This window comes from Anolis sagrei, chromosome 4 (genome assembly GCF_037176765.1).
Source record: "Anolis sagrei isolate rAnoSag1 chromosome 4, rAnoSag1.mat, whole genome shotgun sequence".
Taxonomy (NCBI): Eukaryota; Metazoa; Chordata; class Lepidosauria; order Squamata; family Dactyloidae; genus Anolis; species Anolis sagrei.
The window spans coordinates 128091775-128111838 of NC_090024.1; the positions used below are offsets into that span (position 1 = coordinate 128091775).

The window sequence follows — 20064 nt, forward strand, 5'->3', positions numbered from 1 at the left end:
CATCTATGGCAAGCATCCTCAGAGGTAGTGAGGTCTGTTGGAAGTAGGAAAATGGTTTTATGTATCTGTGGAATGACCAGGGTGGGACAAAGGACTTTTGTCTGCTGCAGCTAGGTGTGAATGTTTCAACTGACCACCTTGATTAGCATTTAATGTCTTGGAAGTGCCTGGGGGAATCTTTTTTTGAGAGGTGATTTGATGTGCCTGATTGTTTACTCTCTGTTGTTTTGCTGTTGTAATTATTGAGTTTTTTTAATACTGGTAGCCAGATTTTGTTCATTTTCATGGTTTCTTCCTTTCTGTTGAAATTAGATCCAACCCAACACTGGATCTAATGCTAATCAATTTTAAATATCTCTTGTAGCCAGTTTAGTAGCCATCTCCAATCTTGTTTTACTTTGTCTCATGTCCACCAAATATGATAGAAAATATTCGACAATACATGATAGAAAATACCTTGGCGTATTTCACATTATAAATGTATAGTGTCCTTGTAAATCCTCACCAATTTAACTGGGGCCAGGTACCATCTTCACATCATTTTATAGGAATTCTTTTTCAAATCAAAACTTAGAATATCTTTTAGTACTTTTTACCACATTCTCTCTCATTTTTCCATTTCAGTGTCCTGTCCAATATTTTTGGCCCATTGAATCATACATCCTTTCAGTTGTTCTTCCTCTAATTCCATTTCTAATAGAAATCTGTAATTTTTTTCCAATGAATGCCCATTTTGAAAAGATTTCAGGAACTTCTCGCCCCCTTTCTTTCTAGTCCTCTGTGTAGCTGGAGTATTTTTGAAACAGCATTTGCATTGCTAGGATGGGAGATGAGGGATGGATAAACACAGACTTTTGGTGTCAGATGGCATCAGTGCATCTGTAGTAAAACAATAAAAGAAAGCATCAGTTGGAAAGAGTGTGATTTTCCTCTCATCAATCCTATTGTAGGCAAGGTAAAAAGCTGCACCCTTCAGAATCTATTACGGAACATGTGCGAACAGTAAAACAGAGGGAGAGGAAAGGGGAAGTAAGATTTGTACCTTGTTATGCAAAATTCAGGTTAAACAAAGGCTTTCCAAGAAACAGAAGAGTTAAACAAAGTCCCATTATGTTAGAAGAAAAAATAAATAAATGCTGGAGTCTTTGTAAGCTAACATTCTTAGGGTAAATACACACACAAGTTGTTGGGAGCAAGACAAATCCCAAATCCCGAGTCCAAGTTGCTGTGGTCATGCCAACAAAGTTTCAGAGTCCATTCAGGAACAAACCAACCAAAATTCCAGTCCAGGGTCAACAAAGCTGGTATCCAGCTATGCCTGTACCTTGGGAAGTCTGACTTGGACACGGTGGTCCACACTCTGGTTACATCCCATATAATTACTTCAACACTCTATGTGGGGTTGCCTCTGAAGACTGCCCGGAAGCTGCAATTAGTCCAACGCTTGGCAGCCAGGTTACTCATGGGAGCGGGGTACAGGGAGCGCACAACTCCCTTGTTGCGCCAGCCCCACTGGCTGCCAATTAGCTTCCAAGCACAATTAAAAGTGCTGGTTTTAACCTACAAAACCCTTTACGGTTCTGGCCCAGCTTACTTGTCCAAACATATTCTCCTCTATGAACCATCAAGGGCATTAAGATCTTCTGGAGAGGCCCTGCTTGGTCCTGCCACCTTCACAGTCACGTTTGGTGGGGATGAGAGACAGGACCTTTTCTGTGGTGGCTTCCTGACTATGGAACTCTCTCCCGATTGAAACTAGATCTGCCCCCTCCCTCCTGATCTTTAGGAAGCAAGTGAAGTTTTGGTTGTGGAACAAGGCATTTACAGAGTGATGGCTGAGACCGGTAATTGACTAAAGTATTGACCACAATGTGTGGACTGAGTTGGACGTTGTTTTTATCCTAGCAAATGTTTTAGTATACTTTTTATCTGATATGTATTTTTAACTATATATATATATATATATATATATATATATATATGATGTTTTAAAGGTTGTTTGTGAGCATTGGATACTTGCTGTTAGCCAGTTCGAGTCTTTCAATGGAGGTAGAGAAGATCAGGATACAAAAGTTTTAAATAAATAAATAAATGTCTGAAAACAGCAGCCCAAAGTCCAAGTCAGAAACCAAAATACAGCAGTCAGGGGTACAGTCCAGAATTAACAATGTCAAGAATCCAAAGAGCACCAAAGTCCAGATTCATACCACAAAACAAAGACATTGTCTCTCTCCACAAGATTGAAGCCTTGAGAGCTGTTTCATGCCCTGCGTACAACCTGTTTCTCAGCTAACTGTGCAGACCTGCAGACCTCTGAATGCTGTCATCTGCATTCTAAAAGGGACGATGCATTTAACCCTTCATTGGTCTGCCCTGATGTATTCGCTTTTGCTTGCTCTGCCTGCTGGGAAGTGGTGGCTACTGCTGGAGGCTCCTTTTTTACAATAATCAAGCTAGGCTGGGAGCTGCTGGTCTCCACCACTGGCCCTTTGTCATAATCACTTATGTCATTCAACTATGACCTCCCCAGTACTGACACATAGCACATAGCCAATAGGGAGAACAGGATGCTGGAAGGGACATGAACCAGCCAAAGATCAATTGCTCTGATGTGTGGGAATGGGAACTCTGGTATGTGTATGTGGGAACAAGCTAGCATCAGAGGATTTCAGTGATTTATGACATTATAGGTAAATACCTATATATATGGACTTAGAACATAGCTCATGCATTCTAAACAATTAAAATGTATGGTATCTTCAGCTCCTGTGTGTCTTGGAGTATTCTTTCGTAAGAAAGCTAAATCCATAGCAACCTCGCTGATGCAAAGGGCCATTACACCCTTCCAGTAACCCCTCATCCTCACTCTCAGAGCTGACCAGAACAAATAGCCTACCTCATCACCTACCATAATAAGAAGGAGGAAGTTGGGTGGGAAAAGAAATGGAGGAGAAGGGAAGAGGATTAGAAGGAAGCGAAGTGTTGGTGATGCAGGAGATCTGTAAGTGTGGGCATAAAATGTAAAACTTAAGACAAGCAGAGAGAACTTATTCATGGATGTCTTTTGGAATAATCTTTCAAGTGTGTGTGTTTTTTTAATGTTTACCTAGCAAAGCTTAGCTGATCTGGTTGTTTCATTTCACATTGTTTTGAATATTATTATTTTTTGCAGAAACATTGTTCTCTTTTTGTATGTTGGAACCTAGTCCAATTCTTTCTATATTAACATACATGTGTGAAAAGCATCTTGAGGTTTTGGTAAACCACAAGTTTAACACAAGTTAATAGTATGATGCAATGCCGAAAGGGTAATATAATTTTAGGCCACATGAATAGTACAATACAAGGAAAGTAATAGTACCATTCTCCTTAGTTGTCATAATAATGTGTCTATTTCTGGGCACTAGTTTAAGAACATTAAACATGCTAGAAGAGGGGTCCACAAACTTTTTAAACAGAGGACCACATCATAGTCCCTCAAACTGTTGGAGGACCGGATTATAATTTGAAAAAAAAAATGAATTCTTATGCACAGTGCACATATCTTATTTGTAATGCAAAAAACACTTTAGAAGAATACAATAATTAAAATGAAGAACTATTTTAATAAATATAAACTTATTAGTATTTCATTGAGAAATGTGGGCCTGCTTTTGGTTGATGAGATAGGGTTGTTGTTGTTGTGGTGGTGGTGTGCTTTCAAGTTGTTTCAGACTTAGGTTGACCCTGAGCAAGGGCCAGGTAAATGACCTTGGAGGGCCGTATTCGCCCCCCCCCCGGGCCGTAGTTTGAGAACCCCTGTGCTAGAATGTCTCCAAAGGAGAATGACCAAAGCCAAGTCCTGTTAGGGATTATTTCAATTTGTATCAGTCTTGATCCAGCCTTTTTAATTGTCCTGACCCATTCCTTTTCCATGCCCCATGTAAGCTGCCCCAAGTCCTTTCGGGGAGATGGAGGCGGGGTAGAAAAATAAAGTTGTTCTTCTTCATGAAGAGCAGGCAGGATTTTTTTTATTTTAATGTTTATGTGTTGTTGTGTAATTCCACGCTTATGTTGCTGTTACTGTTATTTTTTGTTCATGTTGTGACTCTGCATGTTTTGATGTTGTTGCTTGGAAACTGCCCAGAATTGCCCAGACCCCAATTAAGAGCATGGGACTCCCCGAAAGGTTAGCAAATAACTTAGAAGAAAAGGGATTAAGGAGAGGAAAAGATATGTGGAAACAAGATGGAGAGATAATTAATTGGCCAGAGTTTTTGGAAAAGGGGGGGGGGGAGAAAATTGGTTAAAATTAAGAGGGATTTGGGAAAAAGTAAAAAAAGAGGGTGCACAGCCCACTGAAGAACTAAAGGTAGATAAATTGCTAAATGCAAGAGAAAAGACAAGTAAAGGAACAGTGGCAAAACTATATAATTTAATGGTAGAAGATAAAGAGTTTATGATTAGAGTAATAAGTAACAAATGGAACGGAGTTAAATCATTACAGACAAAAGAAATAGAGGAAATAATTAGGAACATGAATAAAATAAAAATAGAAAAATATAATGAATTAGAAAAAAGATGATATTAAGATGGTATAGAACTCCTGAACAATTGGCTTATATGGTAAAAGGAAAGAATCCAAAGTGTTGGCATTGTAATAAAGAAAAAGGTACTTATTCACACATGTGGTGGGAGTGTTCTGAAATAAAAAAATTCTGGCAAATGATACAAGGAAAAATTCAGGAGATATTCCAGATAAAAATTCAAATTAATAATGATTTGCTACTATGGGGAGTGTTGGATCATCCGAGTATAATAAATAATTCCCAGCAGTTATTTAAGGTAACAATAAGAGCAGCCCATGCGGTGATTGCTAGAGGATGGAAAGACAAATCGAAATGGACGTTAAGTAATTGGAATGATTATATGTATGACCAAGTGCTGTTAGATATTACGGGAATTATGACTAAGCAAACACCAAGAATGGACAAAGAAAAGATCATTACAAATAGATGGAAGGTCTACTTCAACTGGGTGAAAAATGGAGGAGCCAACGATCACATCAAAGAAAAAATACAAAGACTCTACCAATGGATGGTTCTGCAAGATTAGCTAGAAATATACTGTGGTTGAAGAGGGAGAGGGAGGGAAGGTGGAGATAATGTAATATACACCAGTGTAAATTAGCATAATGTCTTTAATATTTGTTGAATTACTCAGGATTTATATGTGTAACACTTGGAATTTGGCTTATTGATCTGTGTGTATAACATAATAAAAATATCTCTTCTTTTTTTAAAAAAGGAAACTGCCCAGAATCCTCCTGGGGAGATAGAGTGATATATAAAGTTTTTGATTTTGTTGTTGTTGTTGTTATTATTATTATTATTATTATTATTATTATTATTATTATGTTGAAGCAGTTTAGTATGTTTAAGCTGGAGAAGAGAAAACTGATGTAATATGAAAGAAGCTATTTGAAATCTGAATAACTGTCATATAGAACCTACTAGAGGAAGCTATTTCAGAGGATAGGACCAGAACTAGTAGATTCAAATTATAAGCAAGGAGATTTTTATACTGCAGTTTCTTGGGAATCAGATGGCTACTGCTTAGAAAAGCTTTATTATGTACTGTGATGACAGGAGCTTTAACTAGATGACCACTGGATCCCTTCCAGTACTAGGATTTTGTGATTGCATGATCCATAGCATGTCAGCCAATACTCTAAAATATTGTGTTGTGTTAAAATACTTCTTATATGAGATGATAAGGGAGATACTACAACTTAGCTTATACGGTTGCTTTATAGATGAAGTGGCAGTGAAATAATTATACATATTACTTTGAATGTCCTAAGGGCAGGATTGGAATGTGATAAATAAGCAATGTGACAGATTTTGAACATTTAGGAAAGCCATTATTTATGTTTTATTAATTAGTAGTTTTGTTGACTCTTGAAACTGTTGCTTATTTCCTAAATGTTTTTCCTACTCCTTTAATGGATATTTAAAAACTACTATCATGTCCACCTTTCATTTTCTTTTCCTATTCCAGTCATCTTTTTATTAGTCATCTGGATATATTTATCATCTTTTCTACTCTCTGCCCTTTATCCAAATTTGTATTCTTTTTAAAATGTATATAAAAAGCAGACTAATAATACAATCTGCCTTTCACTGAAAAGTTTCTTTCTTTCTATGTTACCCAGATTCTTTTCACATCCTTCAGTTATATTAACATTGGTGGCTGTTTTCACTGGAACAGTGTCTATTGTCGTTTTGAGAATTTCATACAGATTTCTTTGCTCATAAAAGGGTAGAAACTCATTATTTTTCTAGAGCTATGCATGAAGCCACCTACACTCCTTCTTGTTGGTTACCAGTGATATAAAAGTAGAGGTATTTCAAGTTAGTTATATGTGGGTGGTAATTTTGGTCTAGAATAAATGTGTGGCATTTATAGGAGAATATCTGCATTTTAAAAAGTATGAGTGGTTGCTATGCGATAGAATTTGGCCATTATGACTTGCACCAATCATCCAGTGAAAGCCGGTGTGTGGGATGTGTGTGTGCATCTAAGATGACCTTTGGTGCTTATGGTTTCCTACTGGCTTCTCCTAGATTTGCAAGAGTAGAAAAAATACCTCATGGCGGTTTCATTTTTAGAGTATTGTCAAAGAACAGAGAGCATCTATTTTGCATTTCTGAAAGTTATAACCACAGCAAAGGATTTGACTACACAAGAGGATTGAATAAGATCATTAAAATACAAATTGATCTTTTCCTTTCTCTTATAAAAGCAAAAACCACAACTGTGTGACTGAGGGTTGCCTACATTAACCAAAAATCCTGTGCTGGCTGCCTTTTTGATGCACAATAGCTTCTGGTGAATATTGCAGGGTTAGTTTTGTGTGTGTGTAACCTGACCTTTTCCTGCTTTTAACAGTCGGGATACTCCAGAGTTTGCTGGAACCTCTGGAATATTCATTTGTTTGGGGAAGTCAGCACAATGGGATTGATTGCAATTGGAACCCATTTGCTGTTCAGACTGTGAACTGGTGCCAACGCCCTTTCATTGCAGGGAAAGGGCATAGTGTGCTGGTACAGCTGTACCAGAAGCTCCCACTTTATTTGCCTTGTATTAAGTGTTTGCTTGCAGCCCAAGGCTTGGGATTCTGCAGAAGGGTGGCTTCCTGTTAAAGTTTGCAGTTATAGGGCAGGCCCCCTGTCCATCATCGTTAAGTTTGGTTCTGCCCCCTGTTCAGGAAAATTGAGAAGGGAAGGGAGCCATTTTCAGTCAGTCTCAGCAAGGAAAGTCAATGAACAGGACATGTACAGACTTCTCCTGTACAAAGGCTTCAACCCTTAAGACCTCTCGGGGGAGAACAGGCAAAAGGATTCCCAAGGATTCCCAGGGAAACAGCCCTAAAGCTCGGAGGAATTTCGGAGGGAAAAACAGCTTTGAATATCTAAGAACTCCAGCTGAAGTGACTACAGGCCTACTGGTAGGTCCACTCGGTGCTTTGAGACATGGTTCAACCCGGTAGTGGAGCCCACATCAGTTAGGTTTAGGTTCACAGTTATCCTGGGAGAAGTTTGGAAAGGGATTTTCCTTCAGAGTAAAAGTAACAGTTAGAAACCACCAGTCGCACAAAAGCCTGGAAGCATTTGTTTAACCTTTTGAAGACAAAGGAAATTTCTGTTGATAGTTCATCAATAAAAGACTTTGTTATATTTCAGAAGTCCTCTAAAGACTGTTTATGGTGAAAATCCTTACGAATTTCTCTTCAGGCTCCCTGGCTTCCTGCTGGGCTAAAGTTGCATGTCCTGTTTTAAAGGCAATTCGTTTCAAGCCCAGCGCGCGACAGAACAGATAGAACATAGCTGTGTCACTGCCACCGCTTCTCCTTGCTGGTCATGGAGTTTCATTTGATCTCTTGGCTGTTGTAGACACCTCTGCTGATGTCGGAATGGGACACCTGGCAACTAGGACTAAGAAGAGAAAATCACCATCTCCTTGCTGGTCACAGGGGTGCCCCATTCTGACATCAGCAAAGCACACAATAGCTAGGAGCTTGTCAAGGCTCTACGGCCAACTACAAGCAGTGATAGGGGCAACACAAATGATGTGACAGTGCAACACAGTAGATGCACTCCTGGGCCATCTAGCTATATAAATAAAAAATGTAATGTTCGTTTGTGGGATTGACATAATTCAAAAACCACTGGGCGAATTGACACCAAATTTGGACACAATACACCTATCAGACCAACGAGTGACCATCATAAAAATGCTGAAAAACACAACAGAAGACACTTAAAAAGCCAAAAACAAAAAAAACCCATTATTACGCATTCACAAAACTCTCTCTCTCTCTCTCTCTCTATATATATATATATGCAAACACACACACATATACATATACACAAATATATATAAACACAAAACTCGTATACACAGACTGGGCCACAGCAATGTGTGGCAGGGGACGGCTAGTAGAAAATAGCTCCAGATTAAGCATGAATGTGCTGAATATGGGGCTCCTCTGGGGCAGATTTTCTTTACTTTAAACTGCCTGCTGTAAATGAGTCCTGAATAAAGTAACTTATTCATTTGTTTCATATATTTTGTTTGGTTATAGAAAGATATATTTGCTTTCTAATATCATCTTTGTTGACCACTGAGTGATCAGCAGAATGTTCACATGCTGAAATTTGGTCACATATTCTAGAAATTGTTTCATATGTAAAGTTGGAAGAACAACTTGACTACTCTACCAGTTTCAATAGCAGATGGAAGGAAAACGCAATATATAGCAGTGCAAAAATAAGTTGTCAGAATAAAAGTATATAGTGTGTTGTAAGTTTTGGAAATAGGAAGCAAAATTCTGTATAATGTGAACTCCTCAGAGGCACTTGCTGACTTTCTAGTGACAAGTGCATCTTTTAGACTGGAAAGGTGGGTTGCTTTGTCTCATGTGAATAATCTGGTTGATGTTCTAAATTCCTCTGAGGATCTGCAGGAAGTCAGAAAGTGTCCATTCTTACTGATTTTTTTTTCTCCTGATCTGTGAAAACCTGTTCTCCAGTGTACTGTGAAAGCAAAAACCAGACTTACTAATATGTAGTTACTAATCACAAGTTGATCCTGGGCTGAAATTTTTGCTGTCTACTTTACTACAGCATTCGCAGGTTGTAATCTCAGTGTGATTCTTGTGTTTTGAGAGCATGGGTGAGCCAGGAAGAAGTTGACACTGGTGGCTTTCAATCAAGAAATTAAATAATCCACAACAGTAACTGGGTGCCTGTTGACCACCATCATTGATAACAGCCTCTGGTAAACAGGAGGTGACTATATCCAGAAAATGATGAATGCCAGAACCAAAATGCATTCATCTATCTTGTGAAGGCATTATTATGAATCATAATGCTCTCTGACTGGTTCTCTTAAAAACCGGATACCCTGAAAAATTGGTGAATGTCCTGTGGCTACTCCATGATGACATGATGGCAGCAGTCTTGGACATCAGTGGCTCCCAAAGTGACCAATTTAAGGTGGAATCAGATGCCAAACAGGGATGTGTTACTGCCCCAACCTTATTTTCCACCTTCATAGCTATAATTCCACACCTTGTTGAAGGGAAATTTCCCACTGGTAGGGAAATAACATATCAATCACATGGCAAACTCTTTAAACTAAGCAGGCTGAAACCAAAAGTAAGGTCACAAGAACTCCTATATGTGGATGATCATGTATTCTTGTGTTCATTCAGAGGAAGCCACTTTAAACATGTTTACAGAAGCATATGAAAAACTTAGCCTCTCACTTAACAACAAGAAAACTTGAGTGCTCTACCAGTAAGCACCAAGCAATCCCTCTGCAATGCCAGCAAAAATGCTTAATGGTGTAATGCTAGAAAATGTTGACCATTTCCGCTACCTAGGCAGCCACCTCTCCAAAAAAGTTTACATCAATGCCAGAATACTACACCATCTGAGCTCTGCGAGTGCAGCCTTTTTTCCAATGAAGCAGAGTGTTTGAGGACTGGGACATTGATAGGAATACCAAGATGGTTTTCCCCCCTCTAAAGCTGTTGTCCTTCCAACTCTGTTGTAAACCTGCAAAACATCTACAAATATCACTTTCTACTTCTGCTAAGATTTCATCAGTGTTACCTCCAAAACATTCTGCAAATCTCTTGGTGGACAAGTGGACAAATGCACTGAATCGATGATCCTCCACCATCAACTTCACTGGACTAGCCATGGTGTCCAAATGTTCACTGTCACCCAAACCATTTATTTTGTTTTCAGCTCAAGAATGGAAAACATAATGTTGGTGGACATCAAAAGATTTAAAAATGGCCGTAAAGCTAACTTTTAAAAATGTTAAATAAACACCAAGAACTTGGAAGCGCTGGCACTTGGTTCTAACTGTTGGTCAGCTTTTACCAACAGTGTTTTGGATTTTTGAGAGGCACAAATAGAGAGTGAAAGGGAGAAAGGAAGGTGTGTCTAGTAAAGTATTATTATTATTATTATTATTATTATTATTATTTTCCCCCTTTGCCTCACTATACTGAAATGGAAGGAGCTTTTATGATTTGGTGTGTAGTTAATGTGGTGGTCATAAATGCACTTTCTCTTTGATAGGTGGGTGTAGACTTTATGATTTATGGAACCCCTTCCAACCTTATATTTCTGTGATTTAGTGAAATTGCTCCAGTCCCTTTGCATCTTAATAGTTGTCTAGGGAAGGTTGAGTGATTACTTCATCATTGAGGCAAATGATGAAAGTTGAATCCTCAAAGCAAATAGTATCCAGGACTGTGTGGGAATCTTTTGACCCTAATATTTTGCCTCCCTCTGGGTCCTTCAAGATATTAATTAGGACTGGAGGAAGTACTTTCCCTTCTAATCTCAGTTAACATACCCTAAAAATCCTTTAAGCTGTGAAGAGATCATCCCCACCCCCTAATATTCATGACGTACTTCTCACAGTCCCCATTCCCCCGCCTACATTAAGTCCAAGGTTTGAGAGAGAGGCTGCCAATGCACTGCATGGGCTGTCTTTGTTGCCACTGCCCTCATATGCTCAGCCAGGACCACCATTTTTCTTCTGTCAGTAGTTGTTAGCTATCCTCATGGCTAATGAGTGCATTTTGGAGGTCAATCGTTTGACCAGCTTTCAAAATTTTTTCCAAATTCTCTCTCAGTTTGTATCTGATGTGTTTTTCTTTTTCTAGTATGCTGCTATGGAGACCTGCAAAAATTGCATGAATGTCAAAGACTTTGAGGCTGTAACAGTGACAGAACCATATTTGGATCTCAGTGTTCAAGCCTGCCTTTCTTCAGCTTTATTTGTTGGAATTTTATTTTCCTCCAGGAAGGACAGGAGCATTCTTTTCTTATTAGGCTGAGCTCCACAGGATGAGAGTGGAGAGCTAGAAATATAATAACCATTAGAAAATACATTCCAACTGAAGCTTTTGTTGCACATGTAGTAGCTCTCACTTAATGTTTTCCATGCTCATAATAGAGGGTATAATGGTTATTATTGTATTTGATCAAGCTTGCCCATTGCATATAAAGGAAGCAGGTTGGAGTGGGGGGGGGGGGGGGGGCACAGCCAAGAATAGACATGAAATTGTTAGTTGGCTGTTATTCCCATTTGTTTCTATATATTTCTATTGCTTGGCTTTCGAGATTTAAAGGAAAGAAAATCTTCTCAGACTACAGCTCTTTCTCATGCCAACATGTCTCTAGTTTGCTTTTTCCAGGTAGACATTTGTGAAGCTGCAAAATTGTTTGTGAAGCCCCCATTGCCTTTCACTGTTTGTATATTTGTCTTGCCTATCCAGAACCATTTTTTCCTACATTTGGATAGTGTGCATGTGTGCATGTTTGAGTGGCAAGCTTTCTGCCTAGACAACTAGATGGATGCTCTTTGACTTTTTCACACTATTCTAGCAGGTTAATTTCCTTTAGTGCTGCATGGCAAGACTTTGACCATGACGCAGCTTTAGTTGTGCCTACATAAGACTGGTTTGGTCAGAAGTGTCCCTTTCACAGTAATGTAAAGCAGAAGGCTAGCATCTGTCTCTCATTCTCATATTTCTAGATGCAGATGCTACCCATTCACAAAATAAAATTTGAAGTGGGGCACTGAGAATATGTTGAAATAGAAATATGTGTAGGACTTCCTTTGAATTGTGTGCAGATGTACTAGATTTGTGTTAGCAGCTGCCTCTATATATTAGGGTATTGAAATAAGCAGTCTTGTTGGTGTTCTGTACTAGCAGTTGCCTTTTTTATATGGTAGCACAACAGTCACCAAGAAAGGTTGATTAAATCTTCCACCTCTAGGGCTGGAGAAAGGGGGCATCCCTGTTTGGTTCAGCTGGAGGGTGGTCCATTTTTGGTATCCAAATTTCTTTGGGTACCCAGATCTGTTTTTGGGAGGCTCCCGAAAATCGGCTAATAAAAAAATCTGTTTTTGGCTAGGCAGCCAAAAGATCCTGGAAGATCCATCCAATTGGTGGTAGTGGGGAACTTACAAAGCTCCCCTTGCCATTCCTCGGACCCTTCCCTTTCTTCCTTTCAAAGGAACCTGGGTTTGCGAAAAGGTGTTAAGGAAGCACTCTTCCTGGGACCCTTTCCTTTTTCCCTTCAAGAGAGGCTGGGTTTGAGGAAAGTGGTTATGGAAGCACCCTTCCTCGGACCCTTTCCTTTCCTTGTGGTAAGCAGGGTCTGAGCCAGGAGAAGAGGGGAAAGGGAGTTCCAAGGATTTAAAAGAGGGGGGCTTTATGGGGGCTGGGGGGTCTCCTTTCCTCGGCCTGATCCCCATCCAGAGAGTGCTACAGAAGGGAGATGCCTCCTTTTCCAATTCCCTGGCATCTAAGTCTCTCTCCCCCCTCTCTCTAGCTGTCCCTTTCTTCCTCCTTCCCTTCTTCCTCATCTCTCTCTTTCTTCCCTCTTTGTCTTTTGCTCTCTTCTCTCTTTCTTTCCTCCCTCCTCCTTTCTCTCTCACTTTTGTCTTTTCTTTCTCTCTCCCTTTTATTCCCCTCTCTCTTCCTCCTTTCTTTTTTCTTCTTTTCTTTCTTTTTTATCTCCCTTTCTCCCTCTCTCTCATTCAATCTTTCTGTCTTCCTTCCTCTCTTCCTCCTTCTCTTTCATCCTCCCTATCTCTCTTCCTCCTTTCTTCATTCTCCTTTTCTTTCCTTATCTCTCCCTCCCTTCATTTCTTTATCTGCCTCTTGGCATGCTCCATTCCTTCTTGCACAGGGTTTTGCACAGTTGGGAAATCCAGGAGTTTGGGCTGGATTGAGGAGAAGAGGGTTCCCAACCTTATTTCCCTTTTGAGGAAAAGTCAGGTTGACCACACCTTTTCAAGGAATTCCCAATGTTTTGGAATGCAATTCCCATCACGGCATGGAAGTCACCATCCAGATTGCTTTGGGAGGGTGCTGGGTTGGGGAAGGAAAAGGGGTCCACTGGTTTTTCTCCTCCAAAAGTACGTGGGGGAAGGAGAGATTGTGAAGAACAGTGGAAGAGATCTTGTGAGGAATGCACTCTGAGACCACTTTTTCTTTGCTCTCTGCCTTCTGAGGAGATCTGGGAGGACTTGCGGTTTTGCATGCTCCAGATTGATGGATGGGTCGACCCTTTGGTTCCTACTGTGGATGATGGGAGTGTAGTACAACTCATGGGAAGGGCTATGGGGAGGGCATATAAGAAGGGGAGAGAAAGGAGTTAAATAAGAAGAGTGGCAAATGGGGAGTTGATGAGTTCCTCTATCTTTTCCCACATCAAAGACCAGTCCAGATCATTTGCCTCTCCTAACAGGCAGCCAGGAAATGGGGAAGGAAAGGTGGGAGACTCCAAGGAGTCTTGGTAGCTCCAACTGGAGGAGACTCGTGTGTTCAATGGGATTTGCACAATGATTATTTATTTACCTGTTTGTATCCTGCTTATTCTCTCTTTAAAAGTCACAAAGGTTAAGGAAGCACCCTTCCTGGGACCCTTTCCTTTCTCCCTTTCAAGAGAGCCTGGGTTTGAGGAATGGGGTTAAGGAAGAATGTGCTGCATACTCCTGAATAGAAAGGAAGAAGTCAAGCCCATCAGCCACATGGGATGTTTCATGTGAAAAAAACATGGCCAAACAAGCCAAAGAAACGGAAGGAAAATGGCTAAAATGGAGCCGTGCACAAGCCTAATGCCAGCCATAGGGTATCAACAGGATTCCAGGCCAGATATCCAGCCATTCTACTTGTATTTTTAGTGCTAATTATACATCTGCTTTCTTGAAAACCCACTCTCTAGCAGCACTGGAGACACAGTGAACAGCCCAGCAGGAGGCTTTTGCTGCTCAGCCACCTTTGAAATTAATGGGGACTGCTGACAAGCGCCACCCCCATCTGTTACAGTGATGCTGTGCATCCTGGCTCCAGTAGTGTTCAGATTCCATTAAACTAAGATATATATAGTGGTGGTATGCTGATTATTAAAATCCTGCTCTCTATTGATGCAGAACTTTCATGAGCCCTGTTGTGATTTCTGTTTGTTTTTTCTTAAAGAAGTTATTAGATTTTAACTTTGAGTTCATCAATACAGTTCAGATGTGGGGGGAAATAGCATAAAAGTTCACTGAACATTTGATTTTAAAAGTAACAGCCACAAATATAATTATATTTTTATAGTAAGTCTATGATATGTTGGCACAAGCATTTATGTCAGTCTGGAGGAGGAGTATAAACTTGTCTGTTGGCATTATGCATTTCATAAAGATGTGCTGGCTGCTATAAAAGATGTCATGTTTTGGGCTGTTCTCATTACCTTAACCTGAATTTTCCACAGCTAATGACATCCATATTTTTCTTTGAAAACTTGTATAATAAAATCTGTCTCTTTTATAAGAGGTGGCATTACTTGAGTGTCAAATTCCAAGTCATACCCTCTTGGACAAATCCAATTTTTGTCCCAAGAAGAGTAAAGCCATTAAAATGAAATGAAATCATCTCCTTTTAAGTTCCATTGATTTCGCATGTCTGTTGGGATTAAAATTGGAAGTCACATCATGAGAGAAGTTGTGTATAAGACAAAACTTTTGACTGTTCTGACATTGTTTTATGCCTTTTCTTTAGGTAGTTTGAGCTCATTTCATTTTGATTTCCATAGGGGGGCATGATCGCGTTGCTGCTTTCCATCTTGTGCCTGGTGATGATCCTCTACACCCGCCGGCGTTGGTGCAAGCGCCGCCGAGTTCCCCAACCTCAGAAGAGCGCCAGTGCTGAGGCAGCCAATGAGATTCACTACATCCCTTCAGTGCTGATTGGGGGGCATGGCCGTGAGAGCTTGCGTAATGCTCGCGTGCAGGGCCATAACTCCAGTGGGACTCTGAGCATCCGAGAGACCCCCATCCTGGATGGCTATGAGTATGACATCACCGACTTGCGCCACCACCTTCAGCGGGAGTGCATGAATGGTGGTGAGGACTTTGCCAGCCAGGTCACCAGAACGCTGGACTCACTGCAGGGCTGCAATGAGAAGTCAGGCATGGATCTCACGCCAGGTGAGGCGTAGTCTCAATCTCTGTGTAACTCCCTACAGCATTATGATGTGATAGGTTGGATTCTTTCACTTGGCATATTGTTGCTATATTTTTTGTTATTTATTTACAGTATTTATATTCCACCCTTCTCATCCCACAGGGGACTCAGAGCAGATTACAGTGTACATATACATTCAATGCCATAGACACACAACATATATAGACAAACACAGAAACAATTTAACATTCCAATTTTTCATGAGGGTATTCTGGCCACCAGGGGAGCTGTTGCTTCACCATCCATTTGTGACACTGATGGAGTACTTCCTCATTCTTTGCAGGCTTGCTGGAGGTTTTTATGGCATCATAAATTAGTTAAATTAGCCTCCCCACATAGGCGGTACCTAAATTTCCTACTTGACAGATGCAACTGTCTTTTGGGGTGCAAAGGTCGAAAGCAACCTACACAAATTGTTTGGACACTCACTCCGACCCAGGCTGGCTTTGAACTCATGACCTTTCAGTCAGTAATAATAATAATAACTTTATTTATACCCCGCCACCATCTCCCTGATGTGGACTCAGAACGGCTTACATGAGGCCAAGCTCAAACAACAATTACAATAAAGAGAAACTCAAAACACAAACCGAAAACGCGAACAATAAACAACAACATCATAATTACATAAAACATGTGAATACATAACAATATAAAATTACAATAAACACAAACACAGTGTCAATGGGCGGGCTACATGTAATGGTTAAAAGAGGAACTAATTAAAACTAGTTAAAACTTGGTGATCTTAATGCTGCTGACTCCCATCCAGCTGCGCCACAGTCATTAGTATCCAGGTTTTTAAAATCCTAAATCTCTCACTTCATTCTACAGTATCAGACTTGAATTATGGTCATGCACCCTTATAAGTCATCTCCTTCATTCTCTCTATATCATGCCTCAATGTCACAACCAAACATAAAGCTCAGAAATGGCTACACAAATTTATTGTGACATGTACTCTCTCATTTTTAGACAGGAATCTCACTAAAATAGCACTTAGAGTAAGATAATTTGGGTTATTAGCTAAATGTGCAGTTTGGCAAAGTATTAACAGTTATCAAAGTTTGCATATATTTGACAGCTATCAAAGTGACCCTGAATTATTTGAAAGATTTCCTCCCATTCTGAATTGCAGGCATGGCAAAGTGCATCACATAGAATCATAGAGTTGGAAGAGACCACATGGGCCATCTAATCCAACCATCTGTCATCCAAAAATATTTTTTTTGTCATGTCAGGAGCATCTTGAGAAACTGCAAGTCACTTCTGGTGTGAGAGAATTGGCCGTCTGCAAGGATGTTGCCTAGGGGATGATTTGATGTTTTTATCATCCTTGTGGGAGGCTTCTCTCATGTCCCCACATGAGGAGCTGGAGTTGATAGAGGGAGCTCATCCACCTCTCCCCGGATTCGAACCTGCGACCTGTCGGTCTTCAGTCCTGCTGGCACAGGGCTTTAACGCACTGCACCACCGGGGGCTCCTACGCAATAATAATAATAATAATAATAATAATAATAATAATCTTTATTTAATAGCCCGCAACCGTCTCGGGACGGTTTACATGAGGTCAAGCCCAACAGCATTTTACAATAAAATAAAAACAAAACACAACAACAACACAGTGAAATACATAAAGCATATGAATATAGTAAACAATATAAAATGTAAAACAAAATCATTCACAATTACAGTGACAATGAGCGGGCAGCATGTGCAAAATAAAATACTAAAACTCAGGATGAGATAGGAATGGAGTAGATTATTTGTGAGGAGAAGCTCATAAAGAAACTGGGTCATAAAAATAGGCCTTCATACAAGTGGGGGGAAATATACTCTGGGAACAAAAACGTTGAGCGGGAGCAACTGTACATGGTTGTATGCCTACTCTCCAAAAGTGCAATGGAAAAACCAGGTTTTGAGATCCCTCTTGAAGGTTTCTAAGCACAATCAAAGCACTACCATCCAGTCTCTGTTTAAAAACCTCCAAGGAAGAAATCCCAACCAGACTTTGAGACAGAGAGGTCCACTGTTCAACAGCTCTTACAGTCAGGAAGTTCTTCCTAATCTTCAAGTGGCATCTCCTTTCTTGTAATATTTCCTTGAGTCCTAGTCTCCAGGGAAAAGCAGTTTGAGCCCTCTCCTATACAACATAGTTTTAGTCTGCCCATCACATCATAGTTATTAATGGGAAAAAACAAGCACCTATGCACAAAGCTCTATAAGCCCAAGAAGAAATAATAAAGTGCCTACTTTGACCATGAGCAGTGGGAAAATTGTGAGTACGGTCTGCAACAGTATCTTTAGCAATCCATGTTTTGTTAAGATTTTATTGAATTCTTTCAGGGAGTTCCTTTTAGCTATCCAATGATCCTTTTGAATTGGTCAGCTCAAGGAGTTGGTACTGAGCTGTGTGTAGAAAACTACTTTGATCATATAATGACTAATTACAGTATTGGGATCTGAACTCCTGTTTCGAGCTTCACTGCTCCTAGAGATTATCTTAAGATGATTACTTGGATAGCTGGAAATGAATATTTTCTCTTTCTTCCCTACTCCCCTTTCTCTTTCCCATTCTCGTTTTTTGTCTCCTTTTCTCAAAGTTTTTGCCTTAAATTCTTCCTGTTCAGGAAGTGACAATGCCAAGCTGTCCTTGATGAACAAGTACAAGGATAATATCATCGCCACCAGCCCTGTGGACTCCAACCATCAACAGGCTACACTGCTCTCTCATACTTCCAGTAGCCAGCGCAAGCGGATCAATAACAAGTCTCGAGGTACCACCTGGAATAACTTCCTTTTGGATAATGGGGAGGGGGGATTTCCTGGGTTTGAATCCAGAGAAGAGACTGTGGGGGCCAACCAGAGGTTCTTCCAATCACCATCAAGAGATTGGATAGCTTAGTCCAGGTTTGGTTTTGAAGGGTTGAAAGCAACGCTGCTCCCCTTTTGTTTGTCACCAGCACCTGACATTCAGGGATATCCTGTCTATAATATGGGGGTACCGTTTGTGTTTTGTGGCTTGTAGTTATTGAGAAAAATATTATACTCTTATTTATGCAATCTGCAATCTAGAAATATATTGACATTTTGAACTGTTGCATCACACTGTTGATATGTTCAGCTTGTGGTCTACTAAGGACCCATCCACACAGCCATATAACTCAGAATATCAAGGTAGATAATCCATAATATCCGCTTTGAACTGGATTATCTGAGTCCACACTGCCATATAATCCAGTTCAATGAGGAAGGAGCCTAAGACTCCCAGGTTCTTTTTACATGTATTGTTTTCTAGCCAATGTCAACCTTCATATTTGATTTTTTTTTCTGCTTAAATGTCTGCGTAAAGCAATCCGTGAAATAGCGAGGGAATACTGTAGAAGTATTCTATCTGTAAACTAGCCGTCCCCTGCCACACGTTGCTGTGGCTCACATGGGGGTTCTGTGTGGGAGATTTGGCCCAGTTCTATCGTTGATGGGGTTCAGAATGTTCTGTGATTGTAGGTGAACTATTAATCCCAGCAGCTACAACTCCCAAATGTCAAGATTCTATTTTCCCCAAACTCCACCAGTGTTCACGTTTTGGCAAAACCTTCCAGTATTTTCTGTAGGTCATGGGAGAACTGTGTGCCAAGTTTGGTTCAATTCCATCATTGGTGGGGTTCAGAATGCTCTTTGATTGTAGGTGAAATATAAATCCCAGGAACTACAACTCCCAAATGACAAAATCATTTTTTAATGAATGACATACATTGGGTTATTAGGTGTCTTGTGTCCAAATTTGGTGTCAATTCATCCAGTGGTTTTTGAATTCTGTTAATCCCACAAATGAACCTTACATTTTTATTTATATAGATGTGAAATCATAGTGACCAATTTCATTATATTGTTTTAAAGGAAAACCCAATAAATACTTGGATGAAGTAACATGAACCAGCTCCCTGGCTGACACTATATTTCATCAAGAGATGAAATTTGAGGGTATCGACGTAGAGATAAGGACTGGATAATTTTGTCTCCGCTAATTAGGACCATTGGGTTTATGTTGTCAGTTTGCCAGACCCTTAGGCCTACGTAGTGATGCCGAATGCTATTTACCATAAGATTATAAAGTTATTTCATTAAGCAGAAGTAGTGACAGTGCAATGCAGACATATTAGATTCTGCTTCTAATTGCGGCCTCTGTGTACTCAGAGCTTGTTGTAATATCCTGAATGTATCTACATCTCAGCTTCCTCTTCCTCTAATATATTCAGGCATGTCTCATAGCCTATTGTAACTGAACTTTTCCCCTTTGCTTTGCCTTTCCTCTTGGAAGCCTAAGGCTTAACCTACATGTCAAAGTGAATGAGTTTTTCTTTTCTGTGTTTTATTTTAACTCTAAGCAACTTGTGGAAGTTGTATGTGAAGGGTCTCTTAACATGCCCACCTATCTTTTGGGTCAGGAGTATTTTCCATCTCCAAATCTC

The 20064-nt window shown here is 40.0% G+C and overlaps 1 protein-coding gene across 2 annotated transcripts in view; it reads left to right on the forward strand.

The window, feature by feature from the left end:
* ASTN1 (astrotactin 1) overlaps positions 1–20064 on the forward strand; it is a 361917-nt gene that overhangs the window by 125086 nt on the left and 216767 nt on the right. The window contains exons 3-4 of one of the 2 annotated variants that reach the window (XM_060774412.2): positions 15162–15555; positions 18196–18369. In XM_060774412.2, the coding sequence (XP_060630395.2) occupies positions 15162–15555; positions 18196–18369 (568 nt within the window). The remainder of the gene's footprint in view (positions 1–15161; positions 15556–18195; positions 18370–20064) is intronic. The other variant, XM_060774413.2, reaches the window with a different exon arrangement.